This window comes from Mandrillus leucophaeus, unplaced genomic scaffold (genome assembly GCF_000951045.1).
Source record: "Mandrillus leucophaeus isolate KB7577 unplaced genomic scaffold, Mleu.le_1.0 Scaffold14, whole genome shotgun sequence".
In the NCBI taxonomy this organism is placed as follows: Eukaryota; Metazoa; Chordata; class Mammalia; order Primates; family Cercopithecidae; genus Mandrillus; species Mandrillus leucophaeus.
The window spans coordinates 1,826,024-1,841,768 of record NW_012101365.1 but is presented as its reverse complement, the minus strand read 5'-3'; the positions used below and the strand labels follow the sequence as shown (position 1 = coordinate 1,841,768).

Here is a 15,745-nt window from a genome sequence, read left to right as displayed (position 1 = left end):
CCTCCAAATCTCGCCAAACTCCTACCCGTCCTCTTACCCCAAGAGCCAGGAAGAGGCTGGAGCTTGGCAGTAAGTTGTGGAAGGGATCACAGTGGGCAATACTGGGGCTAAAGGATTATGTGATAAAAATGTTCATTTATGGGACAGTATTGAGTTAGTGATCATAGTGCACTATAGCCTGGAACTCAAGTGATCAAGCTCAAGCAATCCTCTGGCCTCAGCCTCCCCAGTAGCGGGGACTACAAGGGTAGGTCACTGCACTTGGCTCTATTTTCTGGGTTTTTTTGTTTTTGTTTTTTGAGACAGAGTCTTGCTGTGTCACCCAGGTTGGAATGCAATGGCACACTCATGACTTATTGTAGGCTTGACCTCCTGGGCTCAAATGATCCTCCTGCCTCAGTCTCCCAAGTAGCTGGGACTACAAGTGCATACCACTATGCCTGGCTAATTTTATTTTAATTTTTTGTAGCAAGAGGGTCTTGCCATGTTGCCCAGGCTGGTCTCAAACTCCTGGGCTCAAGTGATCCACCCGCCTTGGCCTCCCAAAGTGCTGGGATTACAGGCATGAGCCACTATGCCCAGCTATCAGAGTTTGTGTTTCATTTTAAGACTTCACCCATTTTTTATTTAATTTTTTAAATATGTGAAACATTAATATCATTCGAGTCAAAACTACTTAAATCTACCTAGAAAAGCACTACTCCTTTCCTTGCCTTCCCACCCTGCTTACCCCACTTTCTACATGTTAATTAATTGTTTTACTTTCTGGTTTATCTTTCGTATGTTTCCTTTTGGAAGAATCAGCAGATGTGTATGCATATATGTATACCTATGTACAGACACGCATATATTTTTATTTTTCATTTTCTTACCAATAGGGTAGCATACTGGATATATTCTTTTCCAACTTGCTTTTTCCCCTTACAGTGTATCTGAAACTCACTCCACAGCCTTTCTGAGAGCTCATCCTCACTTGTTATATATAGTCATTCATCCTTTTTGAATTTTTTGTGTAGGTGTCAAGTTCTTCAAGTATAAGTTACTTGTATTCTTGATAGCTCTATCGTACACTATGTGTTTTAGGAACTGAATGTAAAGTACAAAACAGAAAATGCTGCAAAAATATTAACTAATCTGTAATACCACCTTCAGAAATGAAGGGGCTGACTGGGGCCGGTGGCTCATGCCTGTAATCCCAACACTTTTGGAGGCCGAGGCAGGTGGATCGACTGAGGTCAGGCATTCAAGACCAGCCTGGCCAACATGGTGAAACCCCGTCTCTACTAAAAATGCAAAAAATTAGCCGGGTGTGGCAGCATGTGCCTGTAGTCCCAGCTATTCGGGAGGCTGAGCAGGAGAATCGCTTGAACCCGGGAGGCACAGGTTGCAGTGAGCTGAGATCACACTATTGCGCTCCAGCCTGGGCGACAGAGCGAGACTCTGTCTCAAAAAAAAGAAAAAAGAAAAAAAAAGAAATGGGGGGGTTTTTCTTTTTTTTTTCCTTATGTCCTTTCTTCTTCATCTTTCAACTCTGTTGAAATTTTACCTTTCTTTCAACGTATATCTCAAAAGCCATCTTTATGAGCACTCATGTGCTTCTGGACACTTATTTCACTTTATATAATATAATAGGCAGTCTTGTATATCATCCGTTAGACTAGAGTGTTTTGTGTATTGGAACCAGGGTTGAGCCTCATTCAACATTTGTTTAACCTTAGCCCCCATCACATGCCTGCCTTTTTAACTGCGCAGTTGGTATCTGCAAATGGGCAGCTGGGGTCCTTGGTGCTGTGGTCCTCGTGAGGGAGAAGCAATTCCACACAGTTTTGTGTATTCACAGAATCCAGTGGATTGTTCCCAGGAACCCCACTTCTCTCCAGTGGCAGATACAATCTGGGTTATTGTGCTATCAAGTAATCATTGTTACTTGATAGCATCTCTCGTATACATTTCTTCAAATGTCATTGAGTTAGGATTGAAGGCGTGTGATGTTACCCTAATTGAGACCCACTGTTCTGATAGGTTATTTCAGGGAAACCTGTTAGAGATGAGAGAAGACTTATCCCATTTATCTGCAAAAGCTGACTTAAAATTTGACTTAAAATTTGACTTACGGTTCTAACTAGGAAAATCACTCCTAAAATTTAGGTGAGAGATGAAAAATTATTAGAGCTACCTGGGCTGGAGAAAGAAAGCCTGGAATGATTAAAAATATAGCTAATTCATGTTTTACGTATAACTCGGTGGCAGAATTTGGCTGTAATGAGATTACGGGTTTGTATGTTGTTAGGTAAAAAACTTACACATTGTCTGTGGTGATTTATCTTGAGGCTTAGGTAACCCTCAGATGTCCCAGCAGACTTCACGTGCCTCCTTGGATTCTCCAGGAAGAATGAAACGGAAAGTGGCCTTCTCGGAGATCACCTCACCTTCTAAGAGATCTCAGCCTGATAAACTTCAGACCTTGTCTCCAGCTCTGAAAGCCCCAGAGAAAACCAGAGAGACTGGACTCTGTTATACTGAGGATGATGAGGCTTCACCCAAACGTTGCATAATCCTGAGAACCCGAATTCCAGCTTCGAAAACCATAGACATTAAAGAGGAGAGAATACTTACCCCTATCAGAGGGGGACAGAAATCTTCAGTGATGCCATCTGTGATTCTGAAACCAGAAAACATCAAAAAGAGGTGACCAGGGACATTATCCACAGAGCAAACTGAAATTCTTCACATCATGTGAAGTGTGTGGGTCATAGTCAAAAAAGTTAGAACAGTAGTTGAAAAACCTATGTCACAGAATTATTGGGGAGCTTTCTTAAAATACAGATTTCTAGGCCTCTTCCCACACCTGGTGAGTCAGACTCCAAGCACTGGTCCTAGGAATCTATATTTGGAAATGCTATTCAGATGATTCCAATATACCCGAGCTGTTATTTGGGGATCATTGCTATAGAAGACAACTTCCCAAACCTGCATTGCTATCCAGTTTGGGATTTCATTAGTTCCTGTGGCTTTTTGCCACATTTTAACAGTCATTTTTTAAGGCAGTTTTTCATTGTTGTTGTTTAATTTTATTTCAATAGTTTTTGGGGAACAGGTGGTTTTTGGTTACATGGGTAAGTTTTTAAGTGGTGATTTCTGAGGTTTTGGTGCACTTGTCACCTGACCAGTGTACATTGTACCCGATATGTAGTCTTTTATTTCTCACCCCTCTTCCACCCTTCCCCTTGAGTCCCCAAAGTCCCTTATATCATTCTTATGCCTATGCATCCTCATAGCTTAGCTCCCACTTATAAGTGAGGATATGTGATATTTGATTTTCCATTCCCAAGTTACTTCACTTAGAATAATGGTCTCAACTCCATCCAAGTTGCTGGAAATGCCATTATTTCTTTGTTTTATGGCTGAGTAGTATTCCATGATAAATATATACCACATTTTCTTCATCCACTCATTGGTTGATGGGCATTTAGGCTGGTTCCATATTTTTGCCATTGCAAATTGTGCTGCTATAAACATGTGTGTGCATGTGTCTTTTTTTAATATAATGACTTCTTTTCCTTTGGGTAGATACCCACAAGTGGGATTGCTGAATCAAATGGTGGATCTACTTTTAGTTCTTTAAGGAATCTCCACAGTGTTTTCTATAGTGGTTGTACAACTGTACATTCCCACCAGCAGTGTAGAAGTATTCCTTTTTCACTGCATCCACACTAACATCTATTATTTTTTGCTTTTTAAATTATGGCCATTCTAACAGGAATAAGGTGGTATTTCATTGTGGTTTTAATTTGCATTTCCCTGATAATTAGTGCTGTTGAATATTTTTTTCGTATGTTTGCTGGCTGTTTCTATACCTTCTTTTGAGAATTGTCTATTCATGTCCTTTGCCTACTTTTTTTCCCTTTTGTTTTTTTTGAAAGGGAGTCTTGATCTGTTGCCCAAGCTAGAGTACAGTGGTGCAAACTTGGCTCACTACAACCTCCACCTCCTGAGTTCTAGCAATTCTCCTGCCTCAACCTCCTGAGTAGCTGGGACTACAGGCACTTGCCACCACGCCCGACTAATTTTTGTATTTTAGTAGAGGCGGGATTTCACCATGTTGGCCAGGCTAGTCTCAAACTCCTACCTCAAGTGATCAACTCACCTCAGCCTCCCAGAGTGCTGGGATTACAGGTGTGAGCCACCGCACCTGGCTTTTTGCCCACTTTTTGATGGGATTATTTGTTTTTTTCTTGCTGATTTGTTTGAGTTCCTTGTAGATTCTGGATATTAGTCCTTTGTTGGATGCATAGTTTGCAAATATTTTCTCCCACTCTGTGGATTGTCTGTTTATAGTCTGCTGATTATTTCTTTTGCTGTGCAGAAGCTTTTTAGTATCATTAGGTCCCATTTATTTATTGTTGTTTTTGTTGCATTTGCTTTTGCTTTCTAAGTCATTAATTCTTTGCCTAACAATGTCTAGAAGACTTTTTCCAAAGTTAGAATTTCTTTTTTCTAGATTTTTTTTTTTTTTTTTTGAGACGGAGTCTCACTCTGACGCCCAGGCTGGAGTGCAGTGGCATGATCTCAGCTCACTGCAACCTCTGCTTCCCAGGTTCAAGCAATTCTTCTGCTTCAGCCTCCCAAGTAGCTGGGACTACTGGCGCGTGCCACCACACCTGGCTAATTTTTGTATTTTTGGTAGAGACGGGGTTTCACCATATTGGCCAGACTGGTCTTGAACTCCTGACCTTGTGACCCACCTGCCTCAGCCTCCCAAAGTACTGAGATTACAGGCGTGAACCACCACGCCTACCCATTATCTTCTAGATTTTTTATGGTTTCAGGTTTTAGATTTAAGTCTCTGATCCATCTTTAGTTGATTTTTGTATAAGATGAGAGATGAGGATTCAGTTTCATTCTTCTTCTTTTTTTTTTTTTCTTTTTTTGGAGACAGAGTTGTGCTCTTGTTGTCCAGGCTGGAGTGCAGTGGCACGATCTTGGATTACTGCAACCTTGCGGGTTCAAGCAATTCTCCTGCCTCAGCCTCCCAAGTAGCTGGGATTATAGGCATCTGCCACCGCCCAGCTAATTTTTTGTATTTTTAGTAGAGACTAATCTCTCAAACTCCTGACCTCAGGTGATCCACCCACCTCGACCTCCCAAAGTGCTGGGATTACAGGCATGAGCCACCACGGCTGGCCCGTTTCATTCTTCTACATGTGGCTTGCCAATTATTCCAGCACCATTTGTTGAATAGGGTGTCCTTTTTCCACTTTATGTTTTTGCTTGCTTTGTCGAAGATCAGTTGGCTATATTTGGCTTTATTTCTGGGTTCTCTGTTCTGTTCCATTGGTCTATGTGCCTATTTTTATACCAGTACCATTTTGTTTTGGTAACTATATCCTTGAAGTTATAGTTTGAAGTCAGGTAATGTGATGCCTCCACATTTTTCTTTTTGCTTAGTATTGCTTTGTCTATGCGGGCTTTCTTTTTTGGTCCATATGAATTTTAGTATTTTTTTTTTAGTTCTGTGAAGAATGATGATAGTATTTTGATAGTAATTGCATTGAATATGTTGAATCTGTAGATTGCTTTTGCAGTGTGGTCATTTCACAATATTGATTCTACCCATCCATGAGCATGGGATGTGTTTCCATTTGTTTGTGTCATCTCTGATTTCTTTCAGCAATGTATCAGATCTAGGACCTTTTTGGATGAGTCTTTAGGGTTTTCTAGGTATATGATCGTATCATTGGTGAACATGAACAGTTTGACATACTCTTTTTTAATTCGGATGCCCTTTATTTCTTTGTCTTGTCTGATTGCTCTGGCTAGGACTCATTTTTTAACTGGAGACTATTCTCAAATACAAACTGTACAAAAATATAAGACATTTAGAACAAACTTTGCTGTACAAATAAAAATGCAACAAGCCAGAAGTTACAATTTGTAGTATTTGCTACCTAGAAACTTCAGCACCTGTTCCATAATAGGTTGCTCAATAAATGCTTTATATTGAATATACAGCTGCATTTCTGCTAACCTTGAGCCTGTGTGGATAGTAAATTCATACATGCATCAGAAACAAAAAAAGACAAGCACCTCTCCCTGGGAGTAGTATATTTTGGTTTCTAGTTGGGGAGGTGGTGAGTCTGATTTAAATAAGCTTAAGGCAGACTTTGAACTCTGGGTTTGAGTCAAGCTTCAGTTATAACTTTTTAGTTATAATGTTTTGCCAACTTTTTAGCAAAAAGAAAGTTTGGTCTTTTCAAAGTATATATAAAAAGACTGGGAGCCAATCAGGCCACTTGACTATCTTCTAGTGCCTTTTGGACACTCTGGTGTCCAAAACTGCTTCCCGTGACCTTGCTGTGATTTCTTGTAGGGATGCAAAAGAAACAGAAGCTCAGAATGAAGCCACCTCTACTCCCCGTCATATCCGCAGAAAGAGTTCTGTCTTGTCTATGAACCGGATTAGGCAGCAGCTTCGGTAAGACGACTACTTGGCAGGCAGAGAAACATTGCTGCCATCTCTGATATCTATACTCTTATCTCTCAAAGCCTCTTATATTGTTTATTTGCCAGTCCATTGAAATTGATCTTTTACCAGGCCAGGCGCGGTGGCTCAAGCCTGTAATCCCAGCACTTTGGGAGGCCGAGACGGGCAGATCACGAGGTCAGGAGATCGAGACCATCCTGGCTAACACGGTGAAACCCCGTCTCTACTAAAAAAATACAAAAAAAACTAGCCAGGCGAGGCGGCGGGGTCCTGTAGTCCCAGCTACTCAGGAGGCTGAGGCAGGAGAATGGCGTAAACGTGGGAGGCGGAGCTTGCAGTGACCTGAGATCCCGCCACTGCACTCCGGCCCAGGTGACAGAGCGAGACTCTGTCTCAAAAAAAAAAAAACCAAAATTGACCTTTTACCTAGCATGTCTGGAATTATGTTAAGTTTCAGATAAGTGTCTTAGTTTGAAGGGGCAAGAAATACTTCCTGGGCTTAGGTGGCTCCCATCCCTAATCATCATGTCCAGCAAGACTGGTGGTGGGATGGGGTGCCTAAGAGCATGAACTTGGATTCTGACAGATCTGAATTTGAACCTGGGCTTTGTCATTTACTATCTGTGTAACCTTGGGAAGGCAAATTTACCTTTCTAAGTCTGAAATTCCTCATCTACACAATATAATAATATACATGTCATAAATTTGTTGAGGGGTTTAATGATACAATATAAATAATGCTCCTAACAGATTGTCTCAGTAGCAAGCAGCCATGTTGTCTGGTCACAAGGACCCTGCAATGCTTGTAATCCACACTAACGTTATGGAGTTCTTCTTATTTAGACTTGAACACTGAGTAGCAAAAAATATGTCCCTACCATTTAGGTTTCTAGGTCATAGTAAAAGTGACCAAGAAGAGAAAGGGATTCTGCCAGCAGCAGAGATTTCAGAATCTAGCAGTGACGAAGAAGAGGCTTTCACACCGCCCGTTCCAAAGAGAACACCCAGAACTGTGTCCAGGAACCTGCGATCTTCCTTGAAGTCATCCTTACATACCCCCACGAAGATGCCAAAGAAAAGTGTAAGGTTCTACTAGGTTTACTTCCCATCGAAGCATCCCTCTCTTAGTTTAAAAGTTACAAATGCTGAGGTCACAGATTAGTAACAGCTGGAATCTGAGGACAGGTCTGTTATATTAAATGCTATTCCTTGTGGAATATTCATGGAGAAAGGGACCTAAGTGAACACTGGGACTGAAAATAAATCTAGTAGAGAGTGATTTTTGAGTTAAGTCCCTTTTACGGTACAGAATCAGACAGCCAAGAGCTGAACTTCCTGAGGGAAGTACAAGACCCACTCCTCTTTGCATCTCCCACGGAGCACTGGCAGAGTGGGTATCGCATGTACGGCCACAGAGCCGTGGTGTTAGTTTTGTTGTCCCACTTGACACACCTGAGAAACCAGGAGTGCTACTTACATATTGGTAACAAATCGTGTCACAGCAAGATGGAAGGAGGAGATCAATGGACATCTTTTCTGCTTCCTGTGGAACTTTAGCAGAACACCGAAAAGGTATTCAGATCAGGATCTTCTGATTTTTGAGTGTGCTTGAGAAATGTTTGAATTAAAGTTAAATTGAGAGAGCATCTTATTCTTTGGAACGCAATTGGGAAATCTTAATTAGAAGACTTTCTAAAGCTGATGTCCATTTCTCCACATGAAGATGTGATTTGGCTTGGGTTGAAATCAAAGAAAAATCTCGGCTAGGCATGGTGGCTCATGCCTGTAAATCCAGCACTTTGGGAGGCCGAGGTGGACAGATCACTTGAGGTCAGGAGTTCAAGACCAGCCTGGCCAACAATGGTGAAACCCTGTCTGTGCTAAAAATACAAAAATTAGCCGGGCTAATGGTGGCAGGCGCCTGTAATCCCAGCTACTCTGGAGGCTGAGGCGGGAGAATCACTTGAACCTGAGAGGCGGAGGTTTCAGTGAGCTGAGATGGCACCATAGCACTCTAGCCTGGGCGTCAGAGTGAGACTATCTCAAGAAAAAAGAAAAGTCTCCAGGGAAAGGAATCCAGTAGATCAGTCGTCCCCAGCCCTTTTGGCACCAGGGACCCGCTTCGTGGAAGACACATTTTCTACAGATGGCAGGGACTTGGGGGATGGTTTCAGGATGAAATTGTTCTACCCCAGATCTCCAGGCATTAGATTCTCATAAGGAGTGTGCAACCTAGATCCCTTGCACACGCAGTTCGCAATAGGGTTCACACTCCTATGAGAATCGAATGCCTCTGCTGCTCTAGCAGAAGGCAGAGCTCAGGTGGTAATGCTCACCCGCCCACCACTCTTCCTCCTGCTGTGTGTCCTGGTTCCTAACAGGCCTCTGGTTTGATTGTGCCTCCTCGCCCCAACCCAAAAGTAGGGATATAAGGCGTAGGGTACCTTCAGCATAATAAAAGGCAGAAGCCCATCAGGTTTCTTGATACTTTCTCAGCAAGGCCTTGTCAGTTCTTTTCAGTTTTCTCCAAAATCAATAAATGTAGACTTTTTTTTTTTTTTTTTTGAGACAGGGTCTTGCTCTGTCTCTTGCCGAGGCTGGAGTGCAGTGGTGCAATCTCAGCTCACTGTAGCCTCAACTTCCCAGGCTCGAGCAATCCTTCCACCTCAGCCTCCCTAGTAGCTAGTGCCATCATGCCTAGCTAATTTAGAGGGGGCTTTCACCTCTGTGTTGCCCAGGCTGGCCTCGAACTCCTGAGTTTAAGCAGTCCTCCTGCCTCAGCCTTCCAAAGTGCTGGGATTACAGACGTGCATCACCACACCAGCCTGTAAAGCCTTTTAAACAGATAGAGTTTAAGTGCGTTCTGCCTCGGGAGGAAGTGGAGAGATTGTTCTTTCTCTAGCCAGGCTGAAAACAGAGGGTGGGTAGAGTGAGATGCCGCATAGGAGAGAATGCTTTGTAGAAATTCCATGAAGATGAGGGAAGCAGCAACAGGCCTGCTCCAGCAAGCCATGAGCAAGGAAGAAGATAGAGGGCTGCTAGACTAGACTAAGCAGTGATCTGGGGGTTTGGAGTGGAAAAATCTACCAAGGTTTCTCCAAGTCCTGCACTGTGGGCCATGGAAGTCCTGGGCTGATGCTTGACCATATCTTCAAGTAAGCCCAGAGAAAGATCTTATGAATCAAACGTAGTTTATGCTTTCTCTTCTCTTCTGTATTTGGGCAGAGTAGTTAGGGTTTCTTAAACATTTCTTGTCTTTCAAGATAATATTTTACTTTTCAATAGTATTTCATCCAAACTTAAGTCTTTCCTCAGACTGACAATGTTACAAATCCTGATACTATATGTACATTAGAAAACAGAAACCGTGTTGGGACGATGAACAAAGTTTATGCAATGTAAGGTGTGAGAGAGGAAGAGTCGTGGTCCTTTATCCAGGAAGGAACTAAGAGGAATTCACCACCTCTCTTCCTGTTATCAGATCAGCACAAATCACATTAGCTGGTGTGTCCTGGATGGTGTTTTGCTGTTTCTTTGTGAAATATGTTCTCTGTTTTGAATACAGCTCAAGCCTAAAACGCCACGTTGTGCCACTCCTCAGATCCGTAGTCGAAGTCTGGCTGCCCAGGAGCCAGCCAGTGTGCTGGAGGAAGCCCGACTGAGGTACTGCTGCTCTTGATTCCCTTTCAGGGAGGCAGGAACCATGCGGCCTCTGCTTTCATTCACATGAAATGGGAGTGATTAGCAGTCACTGGTCTACCAAATAAAGGTAGATACCCTATGTGTCTACACTTTTACCTATCTAGGTAAAGTGAGTGTGTGTATTTAGGAAAAAGAAACCTCTCAAGCAGCATCTGGGTAAGCCAGTGTGGACAGGTCCTGGGAGGATTGACCTTCCTGTCTACTGCCATCATTTCCGCAGGGATGGAAGATGATTAGTCAGGACAGTGCCTCGTTGTTATGATGCCCTTTAGAACCATATGGAGACTTTCATATAAGTCTGGATCCTGTCAGAAATCAAGGAAAATCTGAATCTCCTATGGGATGAGGTCCACCCATGTGATTTGGTTGGAGAAATGGAGGCCAAGGACTATGAGGCTAAATGGAGGGATTTGAAAATGAAGGGATTCTCTGGCATTTGAAATTGAGTTTTCATGTAGAAATATAGACAAGAAACCGTAATCATTTTCCATTGATTAATGAGTAGATGGTTGGGGAATGTTCCTAAAGTCTTCCTTTTCTCCTATTTACCACCAATGGTAGGCTACACGTTTCTGCTGTACCTGAGTCCCTTCCCTGTCGGGAACAGGAATTCCAAGACATCTACAACTTTGTGGAAAGCAAACTCCTTGACCGTACTGGAGGGTGAGTCACGTGAGGCAGGCAGGGTAGTTTGGGGAATAAGGCCCCTGTTAGTAGAAGCCTGTTCAGCCATACAGGCTTTCTCCAGTATCATCAGACTACACCAAATCCTTGCTGAAGCCTAAAGCTTCTGAAACATTTGTTGCCAAAGTAATCCTATAGGAACAGAAATGTTGCCTTTCAGAAAGAATGAAACTGGCCTTCTTTGAGTAGGCAGTTTGCATATGGCATTACTTGTAGAATGAATGATTCTATATAAGCAGGTCCTACTCTGACCAGCTTCCAAGGATGGTCCCTACTGCCCCCACCTCCACATTTCAAGGATCTTGGTCCTTCCCTCAGTATACATTCACACGCTCCTAACTGATTATAGCATGTAGTGTCTGGCTGAGACCTACCCCACGAGTTTTCCCCTCTTGCTCTAGGTGCATGTACATCTCTGGTGTCCCTGGGACAGGGAAGACTGCTACTGTGCATGAGGTGATGCGCTGCCTGCAGCAGGCAGCCCAAGCCAATGATGTTCCTCCCTTTCAATACATTGAGGTCAATGGCATGAAGCTGACGGAGCCCCACCAAGTCTATGTACAAATCTTGCAGGTAAGCAGAGCTGTTTAGGCTTTTTGGAAAATACTGTTTCTTCGTGGCACATGAAAAAGGAAAGAGTTACTTAATTTTGTGTGTATTGCATGTTCATGATATACCAGGCATTGTCCTTTCTGTAGAGGTAGCAAGGGCAGGGAAGGCAGAATTCTTACCCTAAGGGACTTCAAAGTCTAGGAGCTGGATAATGACTACAAGCCAGGAAGCCAGTACTTTTCCACATGGTGAAAACTGTGAGCTCACAGCAGTGTAGCGACATGGAAAAGGGGTCCATGGCAGGCCAGAGGTTGAGTCTTGCTGTTTCATCCATGGGCTGTTATTTTGGAGCAGGTAGCATCCAGTCATAGAATTATGTAATAGTGATTTTAAGGGGGCTTCTGGCCCAGCCTGTGGCTCATTTGCTTTTCAAACTCACACACTTTCTTTATCTTCTCTTTTGGCGCCTTCTCTTGTCCTTCCAGGTTAGGGTTAAGACTAGATTGGGAGGCAGAACATAGGATACCGAAGTCCTCAGGCTAAATGCCTCCCTCCATTTACAGATTTAACTTTAATCCCAGAGGAGTAAGATCCTTACAGTTCCTCACAACTGTGTTTCTCCTAATGCAGAAGCTAACAGGCCAAAAAGCAACAGCTAACCACGCGGCAGAACTGCTGGCAAAGCGATTCTGCACCCGAGGGTCTCCTCAGGAAACCACCGTCCTGCTTGTGGATGAGGTGAGGTGCCCATGGGAGGACAGGAGAAGAAATGGGGCTGTCCTTACGTTTTAGGAGCAAGTGCTGGGTGGAAGGGAGGAAAGTCCTGGCTTCTTTCTCTATTCTTATGAGCCATTTTCTGGTGCTGAGAGGCATGTGTCAATGGACTGCTTTGGTGCTATGATCTGGGAAACATGCAGCTAAAGCAGTGGTTATAGGTCTTCATTCTGAAGCCCCAGCTCAGTCTCTGTGATTGACTCGGCATCTCTCTCCTTTTCCCTGGCAGCTCGACCTTCTGTGGACTCACAAACAAGACATAATGTACAATCTCTTTGACTGGCCCACTCATAAGGAGGCCCGGCTTGTGGTCCTGACAATTGCCAACACAATGGACCTGCCAGAGCGAATCATGCTGAACCGGGTGTCCAGCCGACTGGTAGGTTCTAGGGCAGTTCCCATGCTGTTATTGCAGATCTGTAAGCTTGGCCAAGAAGTTCTGCAAAAATGGTCCAGGTGTGGTGGCTCACGTCTGTAAACTCAGCACTTTGGGAGGCCAAGGTGGGGGGACCACTTGAGGTCAGGAGTTCAAGACCAGCCTGGCCAACACGGCAAAACCCCATCTCTACTAAAAATACAAAAATTAGCCAGGTGTGGTGGTGCGCGCCTGTAGTTCCACTTACTCAGGAAGCTGAGGCAGGAGAATTGCTTGAACTCCAGAGGCAGAGGTTGCAGTGAGTTGAGATCATGCCACTGCACTCCAGCCTGGCAACAGAGCCAGACTCCATCCCCCCCAAAAAAAGTTCTGCAAAAATGAATACTGAAATGGTACATTAAGAAATGTGATTTCTGCAATGCTTATAGTTTCTATGTTAGAATATATCAACACTGCATGATTTTCTGCAAACATCGTATCTTGGTGTTCTGCTACCCGTGGACTTTTAAACTGCACCAAGCCATGGAGGTTTAATTGTTTTAACAAATGTTTTAAGCTGGGCACAGTGGCTCACGCCTATAATCCCAGTACTTTGGGAGGCCAAGGCTGGCGGATCACCTGAGGTCAGGAGTTCGAGACCAGCCTGACCAACATGGAGAAACCCCATCTCTACTAAACATACAAAAATTAGCCAGGTGTGGTGGCACATGCCTGTAGTCCCAGCTACTTGGGAGGCTGTGGCGGGAGAATCGCTTGAACCCAGGAGGCGGAGGTTGCAGTGAGCCGAGATCACGCCACTGCACTCCAGCCTGGGCAGCAAGAGTGAAACTCCGTCTCAAAAAAAAAAGTTTTAGCACTTATAACCTGCCAGGCAGTGTTAGGTGCTTGGAATAGTGCAATAAACCAGGGAGATGCAATGTCTGCCCTCACGGGCCCTGCAGTTCAGCAGGAAGCACAACAAGAAATCATGAAGAGCCTGGTAAGTGAAGCCAAGTGCAGTGACAATGTATAGCATAGATCTGAAGATTCTCTCACCTACTTCAGTTGAAGCACCTCAACTTTTATCTACTTCCAAATGATTCTGATAGAATCAAAGGTCCTTAGACTGGGCACGGTGGCTCATGCCTGTAATCCCAGCTTAGGCCGGGCATAGTCGCTCACACCTGTAATCCCAGCACTTTGGGAGGCCGAGGCAGGTGGATCACGAGGTCAGGAGATCGAGACCATCCTGGCTAACATGGTGAAACCCTGTCTCTACTAAAAATACAAAAAATATATCTGGGTGTGGTGGTGGGTGCCTGTAGTCCCAGCTACTTGGGAGGCTGAGACAGGAGAATGGCATGAACCCAGGATGTGGAGCTTGCAGTGAGCCGAGATCACGCCACTGCACTCCAACCTGGGCAACAGGCTCAAAAGAAAAAGGAAAAGAAGAAAAAAAGAATCAAAGGTCCTTAAATGAAATGAAAAAATCGTTCGAGAACTACTGCCCTGCAGGACACCACTGGTCATCGTCAGTAAAGGCAGTGGTAGTCTAGGTATGAAATGTGCAATTTGTTATATGGGACCTGGGAATTGGGTTTGGGGGCCCAAGGGTGACTTTCCACCTGGATAATCAATGGGCAATCAACGAACTTACTCCTCTGTCGTTTTGGCTCCCCAGGGTCTTACCAGGATGTCCTTCCAGCCCTACACATATAGCCAGCTACAGCAGATCCTAAGGTCCCGGCTCAAGCAGCTAAAGGCCTTTGAGGATGATGCCATCCAGCTGGTAGCCAGGAAGGTAAGTCCTGCACCCATAAATCAGTCAGCACATCTTTCTGAGTACCTGCTTGGTATGAGGCCCTGTATGCTTGGTATGATGCTCTGAGGATGGAGAGAAAGTTAGAAAGTCCTGTAAACATATAAAAAAAGAGAGACAAGATTCCGAGAAATTCCTTAGCCTTGTTATTTTATGATTGATTAGAGGGCCATAAGTATTGTGGGTTTATATGCAAGCTAATATGAATTGATCCAGGGAGCAAGCAGTTTTGCATGATGAAAGGGACAATATGGTCAGGTAGACAAACCTGGTCCAAGTTCTGGCTCTAACGCTTAGTGGGCATGCAGAAGGTTATAGCAAAGTTGCTTAAAAATTTCCTGAGCAGGGCTGGGCGCGGTGGCTCAAGCCTGTAATCCCAGCACTTTGGGAGGCCGAGACGGGTGGATCACGAGGTCAGGAGATCGAGACCATCCTGGCTAACACGGTGAAACCCCGTCTCTACTAAAAAATACAAAAAACTAGCCGGGCGAGGTGACGGGCGCCTGTAGTCCCAGCTACTCGGAAGGCTGAGGCAGGAGAATGGCGTAAACCTGGGAGGCGGAGCTTGCAGTGAGCTGAGATCCGGCCACTGCACTCCAGCCTGGGCGACAGAGCAAGACTCCGTCTCAAAAAAAAAAAAAAAAAAAAAAATTTCCTGAGCCTCAGTTTTCTTCTCTGAAGAAGAATGGGAGTACTTACCTCATAGGGCTGTCTCTTATACACATCTAGATGTGTATAACCACTGCACTCCAGCCTGGGCGACAGAGCAAGACTCCGTCTCAAAAAAAAAAAAAAAAAAAAAAAATTTCCTGAGCCTCAGTTTTCTTCTCTGAAGAAGAATGGGAGTACTTACCTCATAGGGTCATTGTGAAAATATAACAAGACCATGTCTATAACATGCCCAGCAAGGCACACTCTCCAGGCTAGATTCGAGTTATTAGATGCCCCTCCCCTCTAAGTCTAACAGGAGAATGCTCCCTGAGAGTTCACCACAGACCAGTCTCCCTGGCTGCTGAGGAACAAAGTAGGTTAAAAGTCTGCCTCAAGCTGAAAGAAAGAAAGAAAAACCGTACATCCACAAATATTTCAGCACATAAAAGAATTATAAACTTATTTCTAGTTTCCTCTTGCCGACACACTGTTCACCCTGAGTGGCTGTAGCAGCAGCACATGACTGTGACTCCTGCTCAAAACTGGCTACTATATTAGGGACTGGGGTCAGAGGTGAGCCAACTGTGTGCCTGTCTCCAGGCTTTGCTTTCCAGGAGGGAGATCCTCAAAGTTATCATCTAGGCATTTTATGGGTAAAGTTTTTCACTTTTGCTGTTATGCATAGTCTAAGAGTCTTTTTCTTTTCTCCGAATGATCCTTTTTT

The 15,745-nt window shown here is 44.1% G+C and overlaps 1 protein-coding gene across 2 annotated transcripts in view; it reads left to right on the top strand.

The window, feature by feature from the left end:
* Positions 1–15,745, top strand: part of ORC1 (origin recognition complex, subunit 1) — a 41,545-nt gene that overhangs the window by 17,279 nt on the left and 8,521 nt on the right. For both annotated transcript variants that reach the window (XM_011973766.1, XM_011973765.1), the window contains exons 6-14: positions 2,331–2,688; positions 6,371–6,475; positions 7,370–7,565; positions 10,050–10,147; positions 10,748–10,849; positions 11,272–11,443; positions 12,053–12,160; positions 12,426–12,575; positions 14,233–14,352. In XM_011973766.1, coding sequence (XP_011829156.1) covers positions 2,331–2,688; positions 6,371–6,475; positions 7,370–7,565; positions 10,050–10,147; positions 10,748–10,849; positions 11,272–11,443; positions 12,053–12,160; positions 12,426–12,575; positions 14,233–14,352 — 1,409 coding nt within the window. The remainder of the gene's footprint in view (positions 1–2,330; positions 2,689–6,370; positions 6,476–7,369; positions 7,566–10,049; positions 10,148–10,747; positions 10,850–11,271; positions 11,444–12,052; positions 12,161–12,425; positions 12,576–14,232; positions 14,353–15,745) is intronic.